Source organism: Panicum hallii, chromosome 2 (genome assembly GCF_002211085.1).
Source record: "Panicum hallii strain FIL2 chromosome 2, PHallii_v3.1, whole genome shotgun sequence".
Classification (NCBI taxonomy): domain Eukaryota; kingdom Viridiplantae; phylum Streptophyta; class Magnoliopsida; order Poales; family Poaceae; genus Panicum; species Panicum hallii.
Window position 1 is genome coordinate 56989478 of NC_038043.1, and position 26410 is coordinate 57015887.

The window sequence follows — 26410 nt, forward strand, 5'->3', positions numbered from 1 at the left end:
CTACAGCTGCTCTTGTAGGAGCTCGCGCTCCAGCATGAGCTTGGCGCGCTCTTCGGCGTGGCGGGCGGTGGCGGACTTGATACGGTCCCCCAAGCGGCGCTCCCAGTCCGAGAGCCAGAAGTGCTCCGCATCTAGCTTCTCCCACTCTCGGCAAATGCCAGCCTCCAGCTCCTCCTGAGCCTGCTGGCATTTGGCAAGGAGTCGGGGGAGGGGGACCTCTGCTGTGCTCGGGAGGAGAGGCCTTCCCAGCACCACCTCCGGTTGCTCCTCCTCCGCTGGTGGGACGGCGGTGCTGGTAACCTCAGCGGCTTCCGGTGCCGCTGTCTCCGCCGCCTCTGGCGCTGCAGCCTCTGCCGCAGCAGCAACGCCCTCTGCTGCTGGCTCAGCTGGAGAGGGCCTGGCCTCGGCGCCCGGCGCGGCTGCAGGCGCCTTGATCGCCGCTGTGGGCCTGGCGTCTTCCTCTTGGGGGGCGGCTTCGGGTCGTGGTGGTGTGGTGGCCTCTTGCTCCGGACCACTAGGTCCGGTGGCTTCTAGAGCTATCTCGGACGGGGGCCCTTCTGGAGCCGACGCCGAGGATTCCGGCACAGGCTGGGGGCCGGATCCCCCGATTGGTGCCTCTGAAAATTGGGGCCTGCAGTATCACCGATATGGTTAAGGTCCAGAAGTTAAGAGGGATAATGAAGAGCTCTAAGAAGACTACTTACGCGAAGTCATACCATTCCCACCTGCCCCGGGCAGCTGGGGAGACCTTCCTCCCTGTCGAGGACCCCCCGGACCTTTGGCGGGTGTCCCCGACCGCCGGTGCTTCTGGCGGCGATGGTGGGGTTTGCGGCCTGGGCACGGTTGGTGGTGGTGGCGTCGCCGGACACCGTGTCGGCGGTGGTGGTGGAGGTGTCTGCTGCCTCGGAGGAGGTCCTCGCGCCTCCCCCGGCCTCCTCTCCGGCTGTTGGCGTTGCGGCGGAGGTGGTAGAGCTCCGCTCCGCTCCTCCGCCCCCGCCGTCTTCTGGCGCTTGGGCGCCGGCTCCCTGACCAAGGAGCCGTCGCCACACTGGAGCCTCCGGGACTTGCTCCCTTCGGCTTGGCTGCTCTGTGCGGGCGCTGCCCCCTGGGCCTTGTCGTCCCTTTGGGCCGGGGCAACACCCGCATTGTCCTTGTGCCGGTGCTCCGGCACCGGCACCTTCTCCTTCCCTTTCCCGGGAGGTGCCAGACCTGTGGGTCCGGGCTCCCTGGGACCTTCACTGGTGCGTTGCTGGCGGTCCGGAGCGGTACCGAGGATATGGAGCCCGCGGTTGGGGTCGCCTCCCAACTGCCGGACCGCCAAGCCGCCCTCGTCCAGGGTCGGCATCGATGCCAGGACAGATGACCGTAACGCCTGGTCCTCGCACAGGGCCTTGACCCCGCTCGGGAGGACCAGGGATTCTAGGCTGAACGCCTCGCCGGTCATCGCTCGGAGCGCCGCCTCCAGCTCCGTCTTGGTGAAGTCGCCGCCTGGCCCGCGCGCGATCCTGCAGCAGTCATTTAGCCCTATGTACATGTAGGCCATCCGGGACCGCTGTTGCAGGGGAGCAATTCGCCGCTTCAAGAAGTCGCCCAGCACCATCATGGAAGTCAGGCCGCTCCTTGCCAGCTTCTTGATCCGGATCAGCACCGGGTCGAGCTCCGCTGGTATTGCCGGCCTGGCCTTCTAGGTGCTCCGGTCGCTCTGGGGACTCTCTGTTGGCAGCTCCAGGCAGTCGTGGGGGTTGGCCACCGCGATGACCCAGCCTTCGCGCCAATCCTCCCACTTGGAGCTGGAGAAGGCGCCAATGTAGAAGCTCGCCATCCCGTGTCGGAACTGGAAGTAATAGGCGCCGATCTCGCTGCGCTTAACCCTCCCAGTTCCGACCAGGGCGTAGAAGTGCTTGAAGATGGTGGTGCAGGGGCGCACCCCCACGAACATCTCCATGAAATGGGCGAAGACCGCCACGAGGAGGATGGAGTGGGGAGTGAGATGATGAAGCTGGAGGCCGAACTCCTCCAGGAGCAGGAGGAAGAAGGAGGAGAACGGAGGAACCAACCCGCACATAATGTACGAGTTGAAGAGGATGAACTCCCCCGCGGCAAGGTCGCGGAGGGGAATTTTGCCGGCCCTAATCTTCCCGGCTTGTGCCGGCGCGGTCCATCCCAGAAGGCGCCACACCGAGTCCAGCTGAGTCTGGCTCTGGAAGCGGCGCGGAAAAGGAAGCAAAGACATCGCGATGGATGTTGAGGTCGCTAAGGATGGGTTGCAAGGAAGTAGGGAGTAGAAAGAAGCCGAGCGCAAGGAAGCTGTTCGCAAGGAAGATTGCGAAGGCGAAGGGGCGCTGCGGCGTCTATTGATGGCAAGAGCGAAAAGGTAGCCGTTCCCTTCGGCGCCTACCTTTTATGCAAAAAGCTGTTCCCTCCTTGCGCTCCGCGGCGACCGGGAAGAAGTCGAACGGTTGCCTGCTCCAGGGCCCTTTCTCTCACACCCAATGACCGTTGGGCCCGGGCCCGCTGGTCAGAGGTGTGACCACGGGAAGGAAGGGGGAAAGACGAAATCTGAACCGCCCGAGCCGTGGGACGGGCTCGAATAATACAAGAATCTGAACCGCCTGACGCGCATGGCGCGGGTGGGGGACGAGCCCCTCGGGGATCCCGCTTTGGAGGAAAGGTCATCCATGCCCTTCCCCGGCAGATCAAGCTGTCCACCCGGCGCAATGCTGGGAAACTAGCCCCACCTGCGGGTTCATTCTTCATCCGAGGTGAGCCCGGGGGCCTCTGTCGGTACATACAGATAAGGGTACCTCCTGCTAGGGTATCCAGGCCCTTAGCGTATCACCATACGTGATCTCCCCCTCGCCTCCTGGGAGACGTGGCACGTGGCCCAGGCCTGACAGCTGGGATCATGGTCTCCGGACCCTCCCCGAGCTCTCTGAGGTCCAGGACCTCCGCATGCCACGGAAGGCAAAGGAGCTCCCGGGTAGCCCCCGCGGACCTGGACTCCCCAGGGAGGTCCGGAGCCGCCACGTATGATGGCCGGACCATCACGGGCCTGACCGCTCCAACCGGCCTCGGGGGCCCGGACCCCCTCCCTCCGGGGAGGGGTCCGGCGCCGCCACGAACCGCCCCTGCGGAGGGAGCGGGGCTGGCCCTGCCACGTGCATGTGGCAGGAGGCCCTTCGCAGGTCCCGAGCCCACCTACAAGCATTTAATGCGGTAGCCGGGCCGGGCGTGCCAGGGTCAAAAAGTGTGGCCTGCCCCTGACACACGGGGCAGGTAGGCTGACACCACGGTAAGCCCGCCTGTTTCCGAGGCGGCGCGTCGTATCACCGTTACAGTGCACCAGTGGCATGCAGTCCCGTCACAGCGCCGTGCGCGGCGTAATGATAGGTTGTAACAGGAGAGCCGAGGCGTGCGCTGCAACAGTGTGCGCGGAGGCAACGGTGCGGCGGGTCAGCGCTGCTCCTTCGTCTGACAGGTTCTCACCCAACAGTGGCAGCACAGCACCACTGTTGGGTAACACTGACAGCGGTCACTGTGTCTGCAGGACGGCACACGACCGTATCCGGGTTGTGGACACGCACGAGATCTTCCCAACCGAGAAGGCTACGACAGGGGGCTGGAAAAGGAGATCTCTATATCACTTAGAGTAGGTCCCTGTTGGCCGGGCCCACCTGTCGGGGTCCCGCATAGTGTAAGCACCCCCCTTGAACTATAAAAGGGAGGGTGTACTCGTTGGAGGACAAGTTCCAGACACACACACAAGCTTATGCTGCTTTCCATTCAGGCTCACGCAGCCAATACAACACCAAGGTGGACGTAGGGTATTACGCTCCGGCGGCCCGAACCACTCCTAACCTACGTGTCCTTCCTGCGTTCTCCTGTCCACCGATCGAGCGCTCCTAAGTCTCCTCCAAACTCATCCTTAACTAGGAATAGGCGGGTGCTTTCCGCCACCCGGCTGGAGAATTCCTCCGACAGTGCCTTAGCATGTATTTCATTAAAAGGAAAGCAATACAATCAGTATAAATCTTAATAGTCAGAGACTATTCAGGTGGATTCAGAGCACTATTCAGGTGGATTCAGAGCACCACCGTAGGTGACCCAACACAAGGATAGTAAGAATAACACGGGAGGAAACACACTCAAACCCACCAAACCTAGCTACGACCAAACATCTGAACCTGCTAAAAGATACCACCACGATAAGATTGCCAAAGGTCTCTAAGCAAAGGTGGCAAAGCATCCACCCAAACAACAGAAATAAGCTGGCAATGCATCCGCCCAAAGTGATACGACCAACATACGGCGGCGGCAAAGCATCCGCAGCAAGCAATCAATGGTAGAAAAGTATCTGCCAGCATGGAGAGAGGCGGCCAAGCATCCTCCAGACAATGATGACCTAGGCAACCTGGACGAAGTCACCGAATCAAAGCGAAGATAGGCGTAGAAGAGGAAACTCCCTGAAGAGAGCTGACGACCACCGCCACGACAATGACAAGCTAGAGATAAGCGGGATGACGTTTGGCAACAATCCCCGAAGTGATGGCAGCTACATCTGGCAGAGCATCCAAAACGACATCTCAAAGGAGGGGGGCGACGCCACTAGCGTCGTCGTCATTCGACCTACAAGGTCAAGGTTTTCACCCGGAAAACTCATCGAAGAGGAAGAAAAACGGAAATGACGCCTTCAAGAAGGTAAACGGCGCCCGAGAGCACCGCCGTCAGTGGCCCGCAAGCAGGTTCTAGAATTTCACCTTCCCCAGCCCCAGGAATGGGGCGAGCGCAGCCTAGCCGGTAGGGCGGCGCAGATCCGGTCGCCAGGCAGCGGCGCCGCACCATGGCAGTGCCCCTGACACACAAGGCGGTGGAGGGGCAGGCGAAGGGCCGGAGAAGTTGGCCAGGGGCGGCGTGGACGACCGTCGGGAGGCAGCACCGCACCCATCCGCGTCCTGGCACACCAAGCGGCAGAAGGGGTGGGGTGCAGCCGCGGAAGGCCGGGGCGAGGCTGTCGTCGTCGAGGGAGACAGTCCCCCCCCCCCAGCTAGAGATGCGTAGATCCGGGCTTCGGGGAGGTGGATCTGCCACCGGCGGCCGGTTGCCGGCGATCGGTGGCGAACAGAGGCGACCGGCGACCTAGGGATTGTGAGGATGAGTGGGGAAGAAAACAAGAGGAGGGAGAGAGAGATGGGGTGGGGGGCCGCCCCCGCCGCGGCCGGTCGCCGGCGGCGGCAGCAGCCGTCGGAGCGTGGTTGAGGAAGGACCGGCGGCTGGACGCGCGGTCGCCCCCCATCACCCTCGCGAGCTTCCCGGGATCGTTTCCCCTGTAGCTTCCCCTCTTACGGCAGTTTGATTTTATGGGTCGCCGGTCTATTAGGCGCATTTCTGCAAATATGCACAGTAGTGATCCAATTTGACCAAAAGAAAAAATATAGCACGTGTACCGTATTATAATCTTTTATCATTTTATCGAAAAAATCAATATGAACAAATTTGACTTGGGAACTGGACTGCAAGTTAGAGAAGAAGCGTGCCTAACCTAGTTGTTTATCTCCAAAACCACCAGCCAACATTTTGTTCGGAAGGAAGAAAAAAACAGCCTACGAAAAAAGTTCCTTCCTGGTGCTTTCACCTGAACTAAGCAATTCCTGGTGCTTAAACAAACTAAACAAAGGTAAAACATATATAAATCTCTCAAATTGATGAGCGAGAGCCGCAGAAGTTGCTTCGTACCCTAATCATTGACTAACATACGTGAGGCAAAAGGAATTGGTGTCTCCTACCAAAACCAAGAATCATAACAAGAATCTGCCATACACGCAGAACAGTACTCATGATGGAGCGCTAGCACTATACAACACTCCGTGATGGCACTCCTAACTCCATAATTGCTGTTTTTTAATCCTCCTTTGTCCAAATGAGTTTCCTGAGGTGCTGAACATGAAGCAGATGCTAACTGGAGCAGGGTTCTACTAGCACGTTCCAGCACCAGATGTTCATTTGCATGTTGAATGAGAAGAAATGGAAAATTTATCTGATGCCTTGTTGACATAACAAGGAATTTTCCAGTCCGTCCAGTGAGTTGTCACGACCCAAATTTAAATCACGTGGTTAAAAGTTTAAACAACATCATCATGAGCATCATCCAAGCATCAAGGAGCATCATGTGCATTTAATTACCTAGTGATCATCCATTTTCTTGTGTGGTTTAAGTGAAAGTTGTGAAGCAAGTTCAAATTTTGCTACGTAACTGTGCCCCAAAGATTTTATTCAAATAATAGATTTCAAATGGTGATCTGTAAATATTTTTCCTCAATTTTTAGATGTCTTTTCCGAGCCATAAAATTCTTGGAAAGTTTGAAAACTGCAGGATTTTTGGAATTTTCGTGACCAATATTTAAAGGATTTTTGAGTGTTTGTTGTTGCATTCTGTTCTTGGTAGTATGATCTAGCTGTAGTAAATTTTTGGCAATTTTTGGAACCCAGGAAGTAGCAGTTTTAGATTTTTGAACTTGGGGCATTCTTTTTCGGGTATTTTTTCCCTTGCTGGCCCCACCTGTCAGCCGCACCCGCCCCTCCCCGCACACCCGGGCCCACGCTCCAGCCTCTCCCCGCGCGCCTGGGCCCGCGCGTCAGCCGCCCCCTCCGTCTTCCCCGCGCATCCGCGCCCGCCCGTTGGCCGGCCGCTCGGCGGGCATCGCTTCGGTGCCCGCCGGTTGGCCAGCGCAGCCCCGGGCGGGACTTACCCTGCGCACCCGCCGCTCTCCCCTCTCCTTCCCCGTTCAAACCACCTCTTCCCCTTCCCGGCCGAACCCTAGCTCCCCTCCACCGCCGCTTCCCCTTCCGCCCGCCGACCGCCGCATTCCACCGCCGCTGGTAAGCCCCCGCCCGATTGCCCGCGCCTACACCACCTCCTCCTCCTCCTCGCTTGGTTCCGACCGACCGCCGCCCCTTCCTCCGCCCGCAGCCCCCTTCCCGATGCACAACTCCCTCCACCGCCGCCGCTCTCCGCCGCGCCGCCGCCTCACCCCGCTCGCCCGTGCCGCGGGCGAGCACCCCTGCCGTGCCGCGCTGCCTGTGCACATGCGCCCCCGCCCCTTTTCGCACTCCCGCTGCGTTGCCGCCCGTTGGCCGTCGCGGCGTCGCGCCGCGCACGCACGTCCGCGCGCGGGCCGCGTTGCGGGCGTGTGCTGGCCGCGCCCGTGGCGAGGCTGGCCTTGACTCCGCCTGGGGCGTGCGCTGGCCACCTGGGCCCGCCTGTCGGCGACCAGGGGCGCTAGATCCGGGTGGATCTAGCGCTTGCCGCTCCTTTTTCTTTTAGTTATTTATGCTGTCAACTTGTAAATTGCATAGAAAATGTTCTAGGTTCCAAAAATTCTGAAACTAATTTGTTTGACTCCTCTACAATAGATCTACTTAGAGAAATTGAGTTTGAGCATGTTAAAGTTCTGTACACTTAGTTAAATTTTATCCTTTCTAAACCGAGTTAAATGCTTAACTTGTTTTGTGATGCTCTAAAAATGTTAAATCAAGCTTTGTTAGAATCCTCACTAAAAGTACTAGTTGATGATGTAGATTGTGCAAGTGTTTGCATGCTGTTTGCTAGAGTTTTAGGGTGTTTACCTATTTCCTGCCTACAAATTTTTTTAATATGTAACTTTTGATTGAAAAATGATAAAATATTAAAACCACTTCTGTTACCTGTTTTATCATGTCCCTTGTCTCTGGTAATTCTTTAAGAATTTATGAAAATGCCTTGGGTACCTTTTAAGATTTAACTTGATTCTAGCAGCTGAAAATTGTAACCAGCATAAGTAATTCCACAAAAATAATTTTGCTGCAAATTCAACTCTCATGAGTTCCTTTTGAGATCCTCTGTGTGCACAATTTAAATCATGATTTATACTTGTTAAGTACCTTATTGAACAAATGTCGCTTATTGGCCCTAGAATTAAAATTGGTAGTCGAGCTTGTTGTGCCATGGTCGTTTTGCTTCCGTGTTGGAGTGATATTTTTCTTCTATTGCCATGTCATTATATGTCATCTCATTTTCATATCATTAGTATCATCCTAATGCACACATCTCATTCATGCATCATAGTGATCGAGACACCGGAGGACGCACCCGTTGAGCCCACCGAGACCGTTGAGACCGAGCCGGGAGCCGAGTTTATTGTGGAACACGAAGAAAACTAAGGCAAGCAGCTAAGCATGATCCCTTGACCCCTTTTAACTTGATTAGATTTAGTTATCTCAATGGGGTATATATGTATATGCTATATGTTTGTCTATTGCATCGTTGATCCTATTTACATGTGATGACCTTCCTTGCTTTTACCCTCATGTCCTTATCACGTGTAGATAACAACTAAATGATCTAGCAAATGCTTAGTCATGCTTAGAATTGATCTTTAGTTTGCAAGAAACATCAGAATAAGGATCACCTTGCTCACTACACTACTCTTAGTATATTCGCGTTTATTCGTTGTTTGTCGGAAGTTTGGAAAAAGGGGATTAGTTGGATAGTTATGTCATGATTCGAGCGGAAGGTAGGGCCTAGAGAAAGGAGTCTCGGAGGCATAGTCCACTCGAATTGGTTAAGGACCGTCCGTGGATGACCTCGGAAATTGAGCACTAATCATACTACCACATATCCATTCATGGAGTGGATAAACCGATTACCCTCTAGTTTACTCGTTGATGCACGGTCCTAAATGCGTGGCCATAGGGCTTTGTAGAGAGGCTTAGGGGTGTCCCCAGTGGACCTAGGTAACTCTCCGCGCAAGTTAGGCATGATGTTAAACAGTTACAACTTGTCGGGAAAGGTTGATGCGAGTACCCCCTTGCTCAACGTGATCGGTTGAGCGAGTCGCATGGTCCTTATGTCGTGTGGGTAAAGATGCACACCCTTGCATGGTTATTGAATCAATTCGAATTGCCGCGCTCTTGGTTATGAGCAAGCTCTTTATCCTACGAATTCTTCGTAGAAGTTTTGGTCTTGTGTGTGTTGGATACGTGTTACCTCTTGATGATGCATAACGTTTGGTTAATGTAACTAACTAAAACTTGAGGTGGGTTGGGCAGGTAAATTAAAATGCTAGGAGGCTAGGTGGTGGGATTAGGGAGCTCATGCTTATCTAATAATACTTAACCCTAAAACCTCTTTGTGAGCCTTCATATGCATACTCCTTGGTTATTAATTATTCGCGTAAGTCTTGCGAGTATCTTTATACTCATGTTGCTTTATTATACTAAGTTGCAGGTGAGCCGGAAGTGGTGTTTGGCCATTTCTACCCCGCCGATTCCGGCGCGGGTGAGGAGTAGGCCGATGCGGTTGTAATGGTGTTCTTGAGCAAGACGCCATTATTTTATCTCGTTACGTTTTCCGCTGCGCTATCGTATTTGGGAATTTCATGTTAAACATTAAACTCTATGGTTTATATCCCTTTTAATGTTATTTGTGAGCCCGAGGCTTGTATCTCGTATTTGAACCTTTAAATTTTAGATTTGGAACCTTCCCTTATATTAATGTTGTAATGGTTAGTTGTTCAACTTTATATTAAAACTTGCTCTTTGTGGATCATCGGTGATGTATGGGCTTGTGACGATATGTGCGTGTGCATAATCTTGGGCATATGATGGAGCACACACCGGGACTACCGGATTTAATATCATTTTTGGCGAATGATGGGTCAGTCCTTTATAGTTTAGATGTGGGTTAACCCGTGGCGCGCTATTAGTACGAGCGCGTGTTAGCTCTCATCTTACTGACGGTTTCGCTTGAAATGATGTTAAATTGGGCGGTTCTCACATGAGTGGTTTGCAATTCTTCCTCCAAACTGCCAGTGGATTCCTAATCATGCATCTGGTTATGATGCCTACCCTTGACAGAGCTCCTACCCTTTTCGTTAAAAGAGTACACATCCAAAGCCCAAGCCAGGGAAGTAGTGAATTTGTTTCCATTTTGGACACTGGAGCAAAATCACGTAGGAGAAAATGCACGACATATATAAGAAATCTTGACGAGACGTTGTATTTCACAGCGCATGATGCTTTGCGTCTCCCTTTCCCATTGCCCAAGTGTCATTTTCTTCCACAAACCGGCCTTAGTTCCGTTGGTAGAGCGGAGGACTCTAGTCGTTGCAGATAAATCCTTAGGTCGCTGGTTTGAATCCGGCTATCGTTTTTGCTCTCTCTTTTTTTCTATCGCTCATGTTTTTTCAGTATGAAATACTTTTTTGTCGTTCTGATGCGACGTTCCTCGTATAAAAAGAAGATATGACTCTCAAGGGAGGCAACTGTGTCGCTGTTTCATTGCTCTTGATTCAATAATGACCGATTAGCGTTACGAGATGCATCAGCAGGTAAGAAAATAATACCATTTGAGGCCAAATTAGGAGTAAGCAATCAAGCAACGGCAAAGATTAGCGAAAGAGAGCAAGGATTCTCATCGCTCGCACTTCCGTGACCGACAAACAACATCAGGGGCAAGAGTTTTGCAGTGCGTCGGTCACCTACCTCTGGCTTCGCCGCCCGCATGTGACGGCGGAGCAGACGGATGTGCGGCGAGGCATAGGGCGAGTGGGGATGGATTCACGACGCCAGCGACGAGCCGGGATTCAGATCGAGATCGAGAAGATTGAGACGGGACAGGGAATCGCGTCGCTTTTGCAGGGCGGTTGCGCAGTGGGCTGCCATGTTAATTTGGGCCTAAAGTGGGCTGCCATATTATTGTCTTTAGTGCATGTCTAATATAAACGAGAAATTCGCACGCCTCGCTGGATTTGTCATCAAATTCGCATGCTTTCAAAATTTGACACTGAAAAATGCGAATTATTTCGATTTGGATATTTCTCTCCTCTTTTCTTCAGTTTCTTTATTTTTCTTTCCTTTTTTTTTCCAGCCCACGTGCGAGACACATTTGACCCTCTCTTTAATCCATCTATCTCGGCCAGCTGCTGTAGCTCCGCAGTTGTCCGCTCGTCTAGCATCCGCAGCATGCGGCGATACAGCTTGTGGGTGTGAGAGTTCCATGCTCGCGACAACCCAGGGTGCCGCCAATCTCTCCAGCATGAGCTCGAGGAGGAGAATGCTTAGGCCTACCTCCAGCATTACCACTCCTACGAACCTCAAGGAAGAAGACGAGGCGGTCCCGTCCTTGGCTGCGCAAAACAAGAACGGCAACGGCGGGAGAGTTTTCTGAACGAATCGTTTGTCCCATGTTGTAAGCCGTGCATACTAGCCGGGGTGCTTCTACATGAATATCATGATGTCGTACGGTCAAGACACGAATTGTGCTTTGCTCATTTGCTCTATACCAAGTTTCATGCTAATTGTGTGAGCATGGAAGTCGGCAAAGAGTAGAGATATTTTGATGGGAATTGAGTTTGGACTTTGATGCTGAAGGGCTTGAATTTGTGGGTGCTAGCTCGGTGAATAAAGGAGCAGCGGGCGGGCTTGGATTTTGATGTTGACGAGATTCTTATGCTGGACCAAATGAATCAGCAGATTAGCTGCGGCTTCCAAGGAGAAGAGCTTGGAGGAGGTGGTCAAGAGGGAGGGCCGACGGTGGAGTGTACTGCAGCGATGGCGGCAAAGCAAAGATGAGGACGAGCGACACCGGTGGAAAAGGATAAGGTGAGGGGCAATATCATCTTCTCAGGGAGCTGTAAAATCAAAAAGAAAATAAAAATCAGAGAAATAGAGAGAAGGGGATGAAATTCCTCAAATCGAAAGAGTTCGTGTGCGGGAGGTTATATTTCGAAAGGCTTACGAATTGGATATCAAAACGTGCGAGTCGTTCGTATTCAATGTCAAATATCAAAATTTGTCAATATAAACCCCCTCAAAGGTCGCAACTAATATGCTGTATAGACCGTAAGTCCTCAATTCCCCTAAAATTCTTGGGTTGGTTGTAAATGTACATCAAACAAGTTGAAATGCTAGGAAAACAAAAAATGTGAAATATTTATCCAATCGGTAGCTGTTAACTATTCTTTTAAAATGATAAAAAAATTTAACACCCTAGCATATTGACCCACTTTTGGTGGATGTGGACTAATGGCCCCAGCCTCAAATTCACACTTTAGTTATTCAATACCCCAGCCTCTTTTGTTATTAGAAAACATGATGATGAAGAAAGGGAACTTTTCTTATTGAGCTGAATTGTGGATTGAGAATAGTGATTTATGTAGTCCCATCAAAAAGGTAGAGGCCTACCTATTTTATTTTGATATACTTCAGCAATTTTGAGGCAACGAACTCTACTATTTAGTAGAATTTCAGATGAACAAGGACAATACTATAAGAAGAACTTATGGTGACCACAATTTGATTTATTCAATGGCTGAGAAAGGACAAGAGTCATTAAAAAACTGTATATTGGTTCAAAAAAGAAGGGATAATGTGAATGGAATAAAATTGGTAGAATTTAGTAAAGTTGGTGGGCCCAAGGTATGCCACCTTACATATTTTTAATATAACAATTTCTAGTTAAAATTTCTACATTTTATTTTTTTATTTGAATTTTTTTCAAGATATGGTTTTATGGAAAATTATTTTCGGTGAGAGAAGAGTTTTAGAAGAATTGAGGCTGTGAGACTTAAGAAGGCTTAGTTTCTTTTAATGCAAACAAAAAAGAAAGTTGAAGAGATTGAATCTGCTTCCCAACCGCAATCTCAACTTTGGAGCGGGAAGGTAAACATTTTTCAGAGTTTTATGGATAACCAAAAAATTTTCATTAAGGTTATACGTTATCTTTCTATATCATCTTTTTGTTGCCTTTTAGTTTGTTTATTATGTTCTCACTAACTGTTTTAATGTTAAACTATGTTAGGATATAATGATATTATCTCAATTTATTAAGCAGGAAATGTTTGCCCTTCAAACGAAATGGACGGACGAAATATCTAATATTGGTATGTGGATTCTCGTGATTTTTGTTGCAGCATTATTATATATGTATGTTTGTTGATACTTTGTTTATCCTGCTTTTAACTTGTCAAACTTGGTTAGAACATGATTTGTAAGGTTTGGTTGATGCTGCTGACAGTTACCATAATGTTCTTGCTAAAAATTAGAAGCTATTTAATGAGGTACAACAACTAAAAGGTATGTTCTTGCGATGATAAGCTTATAATTAGAGCATATTTTATGGTTGTTTAACATTCTCGTTTCCACTCTAATATTTGCTATCGGGTGGTGGGAATTTTACTCTTCCAGACAAAGAAGAGAGGATAGGGAGGTACAAAGGGTAGCACATGAGAGGTACGAAGGGTAACACATGAGAACAAGCGTGAAGTGCTCAAAAATGAGTTCCCTCCTCAAGATCCATTGGGTCCTTTATATTTATATAGAGGAGGGAGAGATGCCAATTTACATCCAAGCCCTTGGTGGTACAATATTTATAAATAGGCTCTTGGATCTTTACAAAATCTCATTTGCTGGATGGGCTGGGCCATTCCTCAACTGTAGCTCCAGAGCTACTTTGGTTTGGCTGTTACAGCAAAGCGGAGTAGCTGAAAATATATATGAATTGGCCCAGACCTATCTATAACTTCGGCCCCAAGCCAGACGGATTTTATAGTCGAGGAAGTCTTTGCGGTGGAAGCTTCTTTGCATCACCCATCGGCTTTTCCTTTAGAGCCTTGATACTCGAATGTTCGCATCTTCGAAGCCGGTTAAGCCTCGTCATAATTTCAAACCACACTGCTGCGGCTGATGTAATCGAAGTATAGGATCAATAGAAAAAGAATAGAATAAGAAATAAAAGAATAAAATAAAAATTATCAAAATGGGAGTAAGGGGCACAGCAGAAGAGAACATAAGAAAAAAACATTAAATATTATTGTATTTATATCAATCACGGAACATAGTCTATAAAAAATAGTGGAAGAAAATAAAAATAAAGAATATTGAAATTAAATTGAAAACAAAGATAAATTATATTTATGTACTAGAGAAGAAAAATCTGTGATAGCATTGAAAAAAAATAGAGAGAGAACAAGAAGGAACCGAATATACAAGAAAATAAAAGAAAAGAAAGGTAGGTGCAGCAACTTTGCATATGCATGCAAGTGGCAAGTCAAATCACTTTGCATGCGGTCATGTGTAACTAGCCACCTAGTCTGCTTATCTCGTGGCTCGTGACAGCATGGTAATAGTACATCTGACCACGCCTCGCATGCATGCGCTGCCAGGGTCCAGGGGCTAGCTGCAATATTATTGGACCAAATAATGCAACCAGCGGACGCGCGCTCCTTCGGACGATGGATCCAACGTTTACAGGGCAAATAAACGCAAAAAACCGTAAACGCGAAATTTTCAAAAAAAATTTGCTAATTTGAAGTACTAAATAAAGTCTATTTACAAAACTTTTTTGCATGGATGGGCTGTAAATCGCGAGACGAATCTAATGAGCCTAATTAATCCATATTTTGCAACAGTGATGCTACAGTAACCATCCGCTAATTATTGCTTAATCATAGATTAATTAGTATCATTAGATTCGTCTCGCGATTTACAACCCATCTGTGCAAAAAGTTTTGTAAATAGACTTCATTTAGTACGTCAAATTACCCGAACAAACGAAAGCCGGGCACCCGAACGAACGAAAGCCGGGCAACTGAGTGAATCTAACCGGACAGAACTTGTTCGTAATCATATGCCAACCTAGAAACAAAGAAATAATATCGGATTACGACCGCTCAATCACAAAAAATTTTCAGAAGAAAAGTAATCGTCGGGAAAAAATATTCCCTAACTCAGAGAACAACCCCAACAATCGATACCTCCACTCCAAATACTTTCAAAAGAGGACGAAGCTACGGTCGAGTTTATAGCGAAAACGAAACTCACAAAAGCTCAACTTCGAGGGGAGGTTCCAATCCTGATTCACCCAGGCGCAGGAAGAAAACCATTTATAATGGAGGACTCTCTTATGTGGCCTGAGTTGCTGAACGAACATGCTACCAACAAGAATGCGTGAGTTGCATAAATGATACATGAGGGCCACTGCAGATGGAGATTTAATGTTCACAGCTCGGGTTAAAGATAATGATTTACATCGGTGGCTAGCTGACGTGTGGATCGAGCTTATGAGATTTTGGTTTTTATACCATCAAGACGCCCTGGATAAGTCCCTCATCGGTGTATTTGTTATGTAAGTGTTTTCTCTCATTTCTATAGCTCAACTACTTATGTGCTTTCTCATTCTCTCTTTTTTTATCGTGTAGGATGAAGGTGAAACAATACTGAAGAAAGGGTACTATCACATCGGTTTTACAGACCTGGATGTTATAAACGAGAATAGTGTAAACAGATGGTCAAATCGGATCCAGAACAATATATTCAGGATCTTGGATAGGCAGCATACTCGTACATTCATTCTGTTGCCGTACAACTTCAAGTGAGTATTCGACTCTGTTTTCATCCCTTCAATTTGATAATAAGTATATCCAACGTTTAATTTGTATATGTGTATCAACAGCTATCATTGGATCTTACTCAATATCAAGATTGATCGAGCCCGAGTTGTGGTGCTCGATAGAAAGAGGACGCCAATAACACAATATCAAAACTTCATAGACATTCTCCAAAAGGTATGGGCTCGCTTCATAAAAAAGTACATAGGAGTCTAGACACGCAGTGTGATCTTTATATCAAGACAGACTTTCCGGTATGAATACAATTCGCATACTAGTGTCATTTCTTTAAACACCATGAATATTTCATAACCCATCTATATGTATGAGACAGGTGGAAGGAAACAACTTATGTGGCTATTACGTATGTGAGTGGATCCACAACTTTAACGGCTAAAGAAAATGACGCAAAAAAATTTAACGTATGTATAAAATTAATAATAATTTCTTGCATTTAATTACATACATGTATAAATTTAAAATAATGATGTTTGTATGTGACAGTTTTGGAAAATAAAAGAAGATCTCATCGAACCGGAAAGAGTCCAGGTAATTCAAGAATCACTTTGTGGATTCCTGATGGATGAGGTGATAAATTCTGCCGATGAATTTTATGCCAATATAGGATAAGCATGGGTCAATTGGATGAAAACAAGGGAGACGATGAATATGAGTAATATTAATTACTTGTTGTAATATTTGATCCCAAGTTGTAATAAATTATATATATATATATAATATATATATAGTCTTTGCTATGCGATATATAAATACCAATATGAATGCTAGCTATACGCAGATGGATACAAATAGAATATGAATACGAATATGAATTAAAACTAAAAATAGATTTCATACAAATATGAATTAAAACTAAAAAGGAAAAGAAAAGAAAAATAAGCAAATAATAAAAAAATGAACTTAGTACCGGCACGTAATAAATTGCCCCCCAACCACCCTGCGTGGCGAGCAGTTTAGTACGAGCTAGTACTAAATGCGGCATTTAGTATGGACATTGGGACCGGTACTAACCGCCCACGCTGTACCGCGCGGGAAGCCGGTCCCGCCCTGTATCAATGCTCAGATGCGTAGGTGCGGAAAGATAGGTAATTTGAAACGGGAACTGCAGCCGATGTTTTGTGTTACATTTTTCAACAGAGACTTCACATACCGACATACACGTACACTCTATGAACGCGGCTAGCAGATCTTGAAACAACTAAGTTACTATGAGCACTTGGCCATCAATAAATACATCGCCTACTACTAGCTGAAAATGCAAGTATCTTGAGGTCAGCGGGTTCTTGCTTCTGGTGATGATTGTATCAATAATCCGATCATCAATGAGGCTCATTTCTGAAACGGGCCGGACATGAATCAGTTCAGTTCTGGAAAGTTAACAAACATAAATTTCCACCTTTCCAGTTGTACGCCACACGACTTGTTGACAAAAGAAAAAATGATGGATGGAGTGCCATACAAGTTTCTGTGAATTCTGTTACGCCATTTCGGCTTTCTGATTCAGTAACACTTCAAATGCAAAAAAAAATTGCCAATAATTCGATCCAGATACCCGTAGCCATTTCATTTTTTTTAATCGTGTATGAATCAACAATATTATACTAGTAGTTGGTTGCATTGCATTGAACACATGATGCCACTGCAAAATGTCAGTCAGGGCATGTCCTATATGCAACCATGATGCCACTGCAAAATGTCAGTCAGGGCATGTCCTATACCATCGCATCGCGTTACAATTCACATCAGCAAGTTGAGATCTGCACAATACAATGGCATAGAGACGCGCTGAAAGCCGGACGCACAGATCGCAATCACGGATGGATCGCCGTCACGTTTCTCACAGCACGTAGACCATGCCGACCTCGAGCAGCGACGCCGGCGGCACGCGCAGCGCCACGTCCGGCCCGCGGCAGTTCCGCCGCAGGAAGTTGTACCCGACGCCGACGGCCAGCTTCTTCAGCACCGACGACCCGGGCTTCGTCTGCACGTGCGAGTGCCCCAGGATGAACGCCGTGCCGGCCTCCCGCGCCTCGCACAGCTCGCGCAGCTCCTCCAGCACGCGCTCGTCCACGCCGGGGCTCCTGCTCTCCACCGCGAACCTCACCTGCTTCTTGATCGCCGGCGCCGGCGCCGCCGCGAGCTCAATCCCGTTCACGCTGTCGGCGTCCGCGCGCGTCTCGTAGGCCGACGACGACACGCCGTCGTGGGAGTCGTCGTACCCCAGGTGGCGCCGCAGCGGGTTGCTCCCGATCACCGTGAGCGCGTTCTCGCGCTCGTAGCAGCTGCTGTCCCGCGGCTCGCCGGCGTCGCTGCACCGGAACAGCGCGTCGAGCTTGATGAACGTGGCGAGGCTCTCCACGAGCTCCGTCTCGAACGAGTCCACGTTCTGGTGCACGTCGCGGTACCCGTACCGCACGATACACCGGTAGGAGCAGTGGCCCGGGGGGCCGACGCGGCCGACGAGGTAGCGCTCGGCGGGGAGCACGTGCGGCACCGGCACGGACTTGACGCAGACGAACACGAGCACCCGGTGGAACGCCGGGAGGTTGGTCACGAAGCGGGAGAAGTTGGCGGGCACGCCGGAGGTGAGGTCGGTGTAGACGAGGCCGATGCCCGGGACGCGGACCATGCCGAGCTTGTCGCCGAGAGCGAGCAGCCACTCCAGGGTCACCTTGCTGTGCATGTCGTACTCGTATTTCTTGATCGTCACGTGGTGCCACAAGAACATGACGGCGAGCAGGATCAGGGACAGGAGGATCGGCACCCACGCACCTTCCAGGAACTTGATCAGCGATGCCGAGAAGTAGAGCGCCTCGATCGAACCGAAGAAGAGGAAGAATGCCAGGGCAAGCAGAGGCGACCGGTGCCAGCACAGCATGATCACCACGGACATGAGGCACGTCGTCACCAGCATCACCGTGATCACTGCCAAGCCTGCACAAAAGTTCATGGTCTGATCAGTTTCCGAACCCTACCAGTGTCAAGGCTGAAAGAAGATGCTTACCGGATGCATTTCCCATGTGCTTCGTGTTGCGGAAACCAACAGTGACAGCAATGCAGAGGATCATTAGCATCCAGTTGACCTCAGGGATGTATATCTGACCATGGATTTTGTCAGACGTGTGCACAACTTTCACCCTGGGGAAACAGCTCAGGGATTGGCTCTGGTTGATGATGGAGAAGGTTCCACTGATGATTGCTTGGCTTCCTACAACCGATGCCAATATCGCCAGCACTAGCACAGGCCACCTTACACTCTCTGCATTCGCATAGGCAGAAATCCTGTTAACGTCTGAAACTCTGAATCTGTGAGAGCGTACAGTGAGAATAAGTCATCTAGTCTAGTTACCGGGAACTGCGATGTAGAATCCAATCTGGTAGCTTGCGTCAAAGTTGTGGTGTTTGGACAAATAGGCAGCTTGACCCATGTATCCCAATATCAGTGAAGGGTACACTAAAGAGGTGAAAGCAAGCTGCAAAAACAAGAGACCGTTGGTCACTTGAGAATTCACACTTGCACACTGAACAGTATTCATAGGGGCGGGCATATATGAAGTGCAGGGTTAGGGAATTGCCTGGATTGCGCTGTAGGAGAAGTGGCCAAGATCCGCAAACATTGCTTCGGATCCTGAATGCCAGACATGCTAGGTACAGTTAGCTCATCCACTTTTGTCGGCAGCTGTTGCAACTTGCAAACGAAAGCAATGGTATAGATAATTTCAGAACACTTTACCTGTCATGCATAGCAAAATTCCTCCCAGCGACATCCAGCCAGACTTCCTGGTCTTCTTCAGGAATGTGATCATGTAGGAGGGATTAAGTGCCTGGTAAACATGAGGGTTCCAGTGGATGATGTTGTACAAGCCGATTGCGCTCATGCAGAGCAGCCAGGACAGAACGATCGGCGCGAAGAGGAATCCTACACGGTGGGTGCCATAATGCTGGAGAGCAAACAGGAATACTAATATGGCACAGGTTATGGGAATGACCGCATCTGCAAGGAGAAAAAGAGCAGAAATGAGCACGGTAAGACAGGTAAAATGTCTCTATTTTTTTTGTAAACTAACGCTAGTATCATGTGAAGGTAACAGACTAACAAGTGATGGAAATTTTTGAACAAAAATGGTCACATGGCATCTGGAATAACCTGCCCATATATCCTATTTCCGTTCAGATACAGTTTGCTAAGAAGATGCTTAGTTCAGTTGCAGATTTTGACAAAAGATGCTAAGTTTAGATAATCGGATTAGATTAGATCGTCATCATAATATTAATATTGGGTTCTATGAATAGGTTGTTGCTAGAAATGGGTTATTGTAAACTAGGAAACAGGATTTTCAAAAAAAAAAAGAACTAGGAAACAAGATCCTCCAACTCTCTGGCAATTGATTATGGCAGTTCGTTAGTTGTGGTCAGTAGTCAGTTGCATTCAACTACAGGGCATATGAAAACTTGAAGCAAAAAAATCACAACTTGATTAAAAAACTTACATTCATGTTGATCTTTGGACAAGGAGAGCTCGAGCCCTGAAACAGCCGAGAACACTGCAGCAGGCAGAAGAGACAGCACGAACCCAAAGGTCAGCAACTGAACCATCATCATGTTCAAGTTAGGCTGAAGTTGAAAGGTATGTATGGACTGGGCGGTAGTACCGTACCCGAGATCGCCGGCGTGAGGACGCCATCCCCGATGACCATGCATGTGCCGATCATGACCATGACGAGCAGCGCGGTGTGCAGCTTCTTGTGCTTCTCCATCCACTCCTTGACGCGTGACCTCTGTGCGACCTCGGGCGGGTACTCCAGCTTGTAGGTGGAGAGCTCCTCGTCGGCGACCTGGCGGTTGGGGAGGAGGCTGACATTGGCGTGGCGGCAGATGAGGGAGTAGAGCGCGAACGTGCCTCCTGCCGTTAATTAGTGTTTTGGAATCAAGAGCACACACATGATCAATCAACTGGAGATGAGAACTGAGTGACTGATTTGTTAGTGATCTGCTCAGGAGTCGGTCAGGAACGCGCGTGCGTACCTTCGCCGTTGTCGTCGGCGCGCAGGACGATGGTAACGTACTTGATGAGGGGGATTAGGGTGAGCGTCCAGAAAACGAAGCAGAGGGCGCCGTAGATCTCCTCGTTGGTCTCCGAGTGCGTGATGTCCTCGGCGAAGGTGCTCTTGTACACGTAGAGCGGCGAGATGCTGAGGTCGCCGTAGACCACCCCGAGGCTCTGGTACGCCAGCAGCAGCGTCGTCCGCCATGACGCCCTCTGCAAAAGCCAACCGACACCGCTCCGATCATCAGCATGGTTCAGTGTCGGTGCGAGCAGTCTGGGACAAACGGTTCATCTAATTGATAAGCTCTGGGGGATCCGGAATTCTGACCTTTCGGGGCGCCGTGCCTACTCCGAACTCAGGATCCATGGCTGCGATGCGCGCGAGATCAATCAAGAAATCGGAACCTGAGAAGCTAGCCTCTGCTGATCATGAAGCTACGGCTGCCTTGCGGGCCCTGCTCCAAGAATGAAGCGCATCAGACAGCAGCAGCAGACGGGCAATGCGACGGTGCCGCCCGAATGGATTGAGGCAGGCCAGCGGCAGGATGAAGGAAGAACAGACCTCGAAACGACAGGCGAGGCCGCGAGGACAGACAATGCGATCGAGGATCGCCTAAGATATGGACGCGAGGAGGAGGGGAAAGCGCCAAGAGATGAAGGACGGCGGTGGCGGTGGCAGTGGCAGCGGCAGGCATACATATCCAGCCCAGGCCGTCGGCTACATAAAAGTCAGTGGAGCTTTGCTTTGAGCCCCACAACTCCACAAGAGAGGATATCGATATCGATATCGATGATGGGGGCAGGCCAGGGGCGGCAAGGGAATAGTGGGCACGTGAGGTGTGGGATGAGCACACCTGCACCTACAGCTCCGGGCAGCTCTTTGGTGCTAGTGCTCAGCTCACTCGTCAGCAGCTCCGTCCTCTGCCTAACTTGCAAATTTCTAGTAAATCAGCCGGCGTATCTTTATTATTCATATATAAAGAGATGATGAAAGAAAAGATTCATGCTTTACGCTGTGCAGCGGAGTGACAGGATGATTCAGAGGAGCGGTGGTTTCTGGGTGGCGTGTCAGCAAATGCTAGGACGCGGAGGAGCTAGGCCATGTGGGGCCTCGGACGGCGGACAGAGGCATGCATGTGATCTTGCATTCTCGCGGCAGAGCACGACGGCTTTGAAGCAGCTTTTCGAGCAGTAGCTTTCAGAAAATGGAGGCGGGCCAGGAGAGCCTCCCCTGGCTCCCCCCATCCTAACCTAACCCTGTCAACGTTGGTACCAGTACACCAGCGTATCTATCGCTCGTGCCTAATCTAGGAATCATTTCCTTTTTGCCGTAACGAGCTCGATTCTAGAAGGTAGGCGTGGCTGACAGAGAAATTGACGCCTTTTTCTGTCAGCTGCTGCTGGGAGTTTGGCAGGAGGATCATGAAGCTTGGATGGATGAGCACGGATGGTATGGAAGGAAAGCCTTCTTCTCTCCCATGTACGATACGGAGCCCAAGTACTAGTAATGAATTGTGTGGATTTGATGAGAAGATGGCCAGGACAACAGGCCATACAGATGAGAGGACATATAGAAGAGGCCTGGAGCCTGACGCAACAGAATTGAATCAAGTGGCTGGGGAAGCACGCACGTACCAATCACCAGGAAGGAGCACGTCTGCAGGCACATGGGGCGTCGACGACGACCACGAGTAGTAAGTATTCTCCTCGTGGATCTCGCGAGGGATCGGGATCGGGATCGGATCCGTTCCTGCTCGGCTCTCCCATGCTATATATGCTGCTGCTGCGGCGGACGAGTCGCTAGGATGTAGGAGTTGGACTCCTGCTAGCTGTCGTAGCGGCGGACGCCGGGCGAGACGTGAGCGTGCTGCCGCCGCTGGCGTTGTGCGTCGCTCTCGAGGAGTGGGATCTGTCGGCTCCACGGGTCCCTCCCATCAAAATCCTTGTTTCCTTCTCCAACGGCGGCGGCGATCCGTATGCTCTGCTCGCCACCACCCGATCCGAACGCATCGCAATCAGGCCCTGCAGGCCAATCAACGTCTCGATCAGCGTGCCAGGTCTACTGGGTAGTCTGCACTGCAGCTGGCCGTGTTTTCCAAACCGACTCGCGCCCGCCGCGGCGTCGACGGCGCTCCGGACGAGGACCGGTAGTTCGGTACCAGGACGTATCATCATCGCCTAGTATCTTGCTGGCCCTGATGCAATGCATTGCATGTACGCTCACATGCATGGTTCTCTCAAGAGCCAAGAGGTCGCGCCTCCTCTTTTGGTTCATTTTCTAGAACTGGAATCTACAGCTGCTTTATTTACACAGGGCAAGTCAGGGGGATGTACTCCGGCTTGGCTGCGACCGTCTTTGATCGTCCCGTACCAAACCCATCGTCATCCCCTGTGCTCTCCAAATGGCATCGCTTCACCAGGTAGGTAGGTAGGTGGGTAGGTAGGTAAGCACTACGTGGAAAAATCTGTTCCAAGGCTCGGAAACAATCAATCAATCTCTTTCCTGGTGGGATTAGGGCGCTCCTACCAATGACCCATTTCCTCTAGTAGTGATAGTTTTTTTTTATTGGAAAGGAGAAATGTTGAAGGTGCTCTGCCTCCGGCAGCCACACATTTGACTCTAAACAAGTACTGCTTGGTACTCAACAAAATATTCTCTTACAGTAATTTAACAAGTAATTCTTTTTAAAATTACATAGTACAACTCAGACACTTGTAACGTACGTATACCTAGTCCTATAAACATGCGTACGCAAATCTTATCCCTATGAGCATCTTTTAAAATTAAGCCAGCAAACTGTAAAAAGATCTATAAAAGCAAGCAGCAGTCCTATCCTACGGTGGCATACCCAAACACATACTGGGTTGGGCCGTTCAATTCAAGGGCAAGGGGACACAACTTGTAGATTGGTCTCCACGGAAGCAAATGAGGAGGTAGTGGATCGATCAGATTCTACAGGGTTACAGCAACGCTGAAAAGTGCTTCCGGATAAGCGGATAATGTTGCAACTTCCCAAATAGAGGATACGTAATGTAAAGATCACCGAGCATAGGCGCGGAGCGAGTCAGGAAGCTAGGTTGGAGATAATGCTATGTATGGCAGATTAGGCTCTCCGATTCACGAACGTCATTTTATTGGGTAAAGCCTTGCGATAATGTAACTCTTGTTTCTTCAAGGAGCTAGGCTGCTTCCTGTCAGTTGCAATTGCAGAGTTGCTCATCCTGCTTAGTCGAGTCCGGTTGCGAAATTTCACAAAGCCGATTTCTCACTCAAAAAGTTCAGAAGCAGGAAGAAAAAACCAATCAGATTTGCATACAAGACGAAACATAACACACGAACGCAAGGGGGAAATATTCTGAATGTATGCTGCATCTGCGCGCCTGCTATCTAGAGCCGTGCCCCCAAGCAATGGCAAAAGCGTCGCGCCGTCCAAACATGCCGGGCCCACCTGTCAAGGGCCTCCCTATTCGGTTGCGCAAGCGGTCAGAGCCTCCGCTGACTCATCAGACGACACGTCGGCGTCGCGGGCCGAGAAGAGGTCCATGCAGAGCTCGCCGTAGAAGCGGCCCACCAGCTGCACGAACGCCGGGCACCGCAGCTTCTCCCAGCAGCGCAGCAGCTCCTCCACGTCCGTCAGGTCCATCACCTTCCGCTCCTCCACCAGCATCTCCACCAGGTGCCGCTCGAAGCTCCGGCACGCCGCCTCCACGTCGCCGACCTCCTCACGCGCCGCCACGCCGATGCTGCTCACCTTGGCAATGGCGGCAGCCGGCGCCGCCGTCGTCAGGGCCAGCTGGGGGGCCTCGTCGAGCCGGGCCTGCAGCGCGAGCACCCTCGCGGCGGTCGTCGACGCCGCGCGCGCCCCCACGCTGACGACGCTGCCGTCGGTGGAGGCGCTCGCCGGCGGGCGGGAGTCAGCGGCGGCGTCGGCCTCGGAGCGCATGGACATGAGCGGCCAGAAGACCGCGCGGACGGAGCTGAAGCTGCCGGCGCGGCGGCGCCTGCGGATGCCGCCCACCTTCATCTTGCCGAACGCGCGGCGGAGCTGCTGCCGGCTCTTGAAGAGCCCCGGCAGGCAGTGCCCCTTGCATGGCTTGCACTCCACGCAGCACAGCGGCATTGCGCGGCCGGTCGAGAATGGCGATCGATGATCGAGTGCGGTGATGATTTCAGCTGGTGGATGTGCGCGATCCGGTGAAGGGATTGTTGCATGCAATAATGTTGGTTTGGTTGCTGTTGGTATGGATTATTAGATGCGAATGCGATCGATGATGATTCAAAGGCCGGACGGAGCTGTAACTGACGACGGTTGTTGAACGATGATTATATATGATGATGGATCGATGCGGAGCGGAGGTGGTGGGGTTCACGTAGATCGGCAGAGTGGGGGGACACTATGGAATGGAGGGTGGCCAGCGGAGCTTGCTATCTATGATGAGCGAGATGGGCGTTTTTCCATTTCTTTTTCATGCTTATATTAGTGCTTGATTTCTGCCAGGATATGGATATTTTGTGGCAGGAACTAACACAATTGACTAAGACGGCGTCGTAAACAAGGCTAGCTGTCTGTTTCATTGCATCTGTCAAAACTCAAAAATCATAGACTTGGTGTTCTTATTGTCTTTCGTTTCTTCAACGGCCGGGATAATGTCATGTCTATTTGGACCAGAACTTGCGTGTAGCTTTGGGCCGAGGTCAACGTAGGCCTTTCCTTCTGCGCGGCCTGCCAGCATTGGGCCGAACAGGCGGCGACGGCATGCGGTGCGTCCAAGTGGCCGGCTATCAAGGGCAGTGCCATTGAATTGAATGCGTCCAAGTGGCCGTACGTAAGTGGCCAGGGTTTTGCTCATCAGGGCCGATGTTCCGGCAGGTCTGATTCCCTGATTCCACACGCATGATGAGCAGACATCAGAGGATGAATCCGGCGATGCCAACGAACAGAATGATGATGACACTCGAGCAGGGTTCGCAAACTGTTCGTTGTATCGATCGTCCATCCGACGGAGTTAATTAATCACCCAATGCAACCAACCGCCAAGCTAGCTAGCTGCCGTACGTGTTGACGCTTGTGGTCAGGCAGGGATTAACGATCTTGTTTCTTCCAGGTGCCTAGCCTAGGCCGGTGGTTGCCTGCAGGCCTGATCGCCGGTTCATCTCGGCACGGCTGCACGGGCACTGCCAGTATGCCTCCCGTCCGCCGCGCCACTTGTCCACGGGACCGACCGACCCAGACGGACGCCTCGGTCGCTAGCTGAGCTAGCTAGTGTTCCCGCAACCACTGGCAGGAATGATCCCGCGCGTCAGCCTCGCCGTCCGGCGGCAGAGAATCATTAGCGCCATCATGCATGCCTGCTCGGGCAGAACTACTGCTCTGCTCCACAAAACTCATCAAAGGACTGTTGCATCCAGTGCGTGAAGGATTGTACAGCAGCTGCTAGTTCTCCATGGGAGCTCGCCCCCGGCCTGCAGTAAAAACTGAAAACGGTCGTGTCACCTGAAGCTGAATGTCCATCGGATCTCTACTGGATCCTCTCTTCACTAGATTGCTCCTAATCTAATCTTCCCTGCAAGCGGCAACTACAACTGTACAACCGACTGTTGCAGTACAAGTTCTAGCTATCTAGGATACAATTTATAGACAAGTGCGGTGCGGTCGCTTTTATATACCCGGTTGCCTACTACTATAGCAGTGAATCAGCAACTCAACAGCTATTTTGATGTTGCTAGACACACACGGACACAGCTCCTGCTCGTGCAGGATGTATACAGGTTAGCGCAGTGGACCAGGCTTTAGACTTGTCCCCTCCCCTGCATTAGCATGCCACCGTACCCAAAAGCTGCCTGCCTCAGCAAGTGGCTTGGTTGGTTGGTTTGCGCGCACACCAAACAAACAAACCGAGCAAATGCATGCATCCTCTG

At 50.4% G+C, this 26410-nt stretch overlaps 2 protein-coding genes across 3 annotated transcripts; both read right to left on the reverse strand.

Annotated features, from left to right (window-relative positions):
• Positions 1-1345, reverse strand: LOC112881364 (skin secretory protein xP2-like). The gene is made up of 3 exons (XM_025946022.1): positions 1065-1345; positions 301-631; positions 1-180 (listed from the first exon to the last, which is right to left on the reverse strand). The coding sequence occupies exons 1-3, from the start codon at positions 1343-1345 to the stop codon at positions 1-3; spliced, it is 792 nt and encodes a 263-aa protein (XP_025801807.1).
• Positions 1346-16981: 15636 nt separating this feature from the next.
• LOC112882302 (probable potassium transporter 9) lies at positions 16982-21211 on the reverse strand. Of its 2 annotated transcripts, XM_025947328.1 has the most exons (10): positions 21053-21211; positions 20819-20945; positions 20469-20703; positions 20101-20346; positions 19934-19987; positions 19177-19437; positions 19019-19071; positions 18793-18916; positions 18448-18702; positions 16982-18377 (listed from the first exon to the last, which is right to left on the reverse strand). In XM_025947328.1, the coding sequence occupies exons 2-10, from the start codon at positions 20855-20857 to the stop codon at positions 17281-17283; spliced, it is 2364 nt and encodes a 787-aa protein (XP_025803113.1). In that variant the 5' UTR covers positions 20858-20945; positions 21053-21211; the 3' UTR covers positions 16982-17280. The 2 variants fall into 2 exon arrangements, with proteins under 2 accessions (XP_025803113.1, XP_025803112.1); XM_025947327.1 differs by having other exon boundaries at positions 20819-21211.
• Between the last annotated feature and the right edge of the window lie 5199 nt (positions 21212-26410).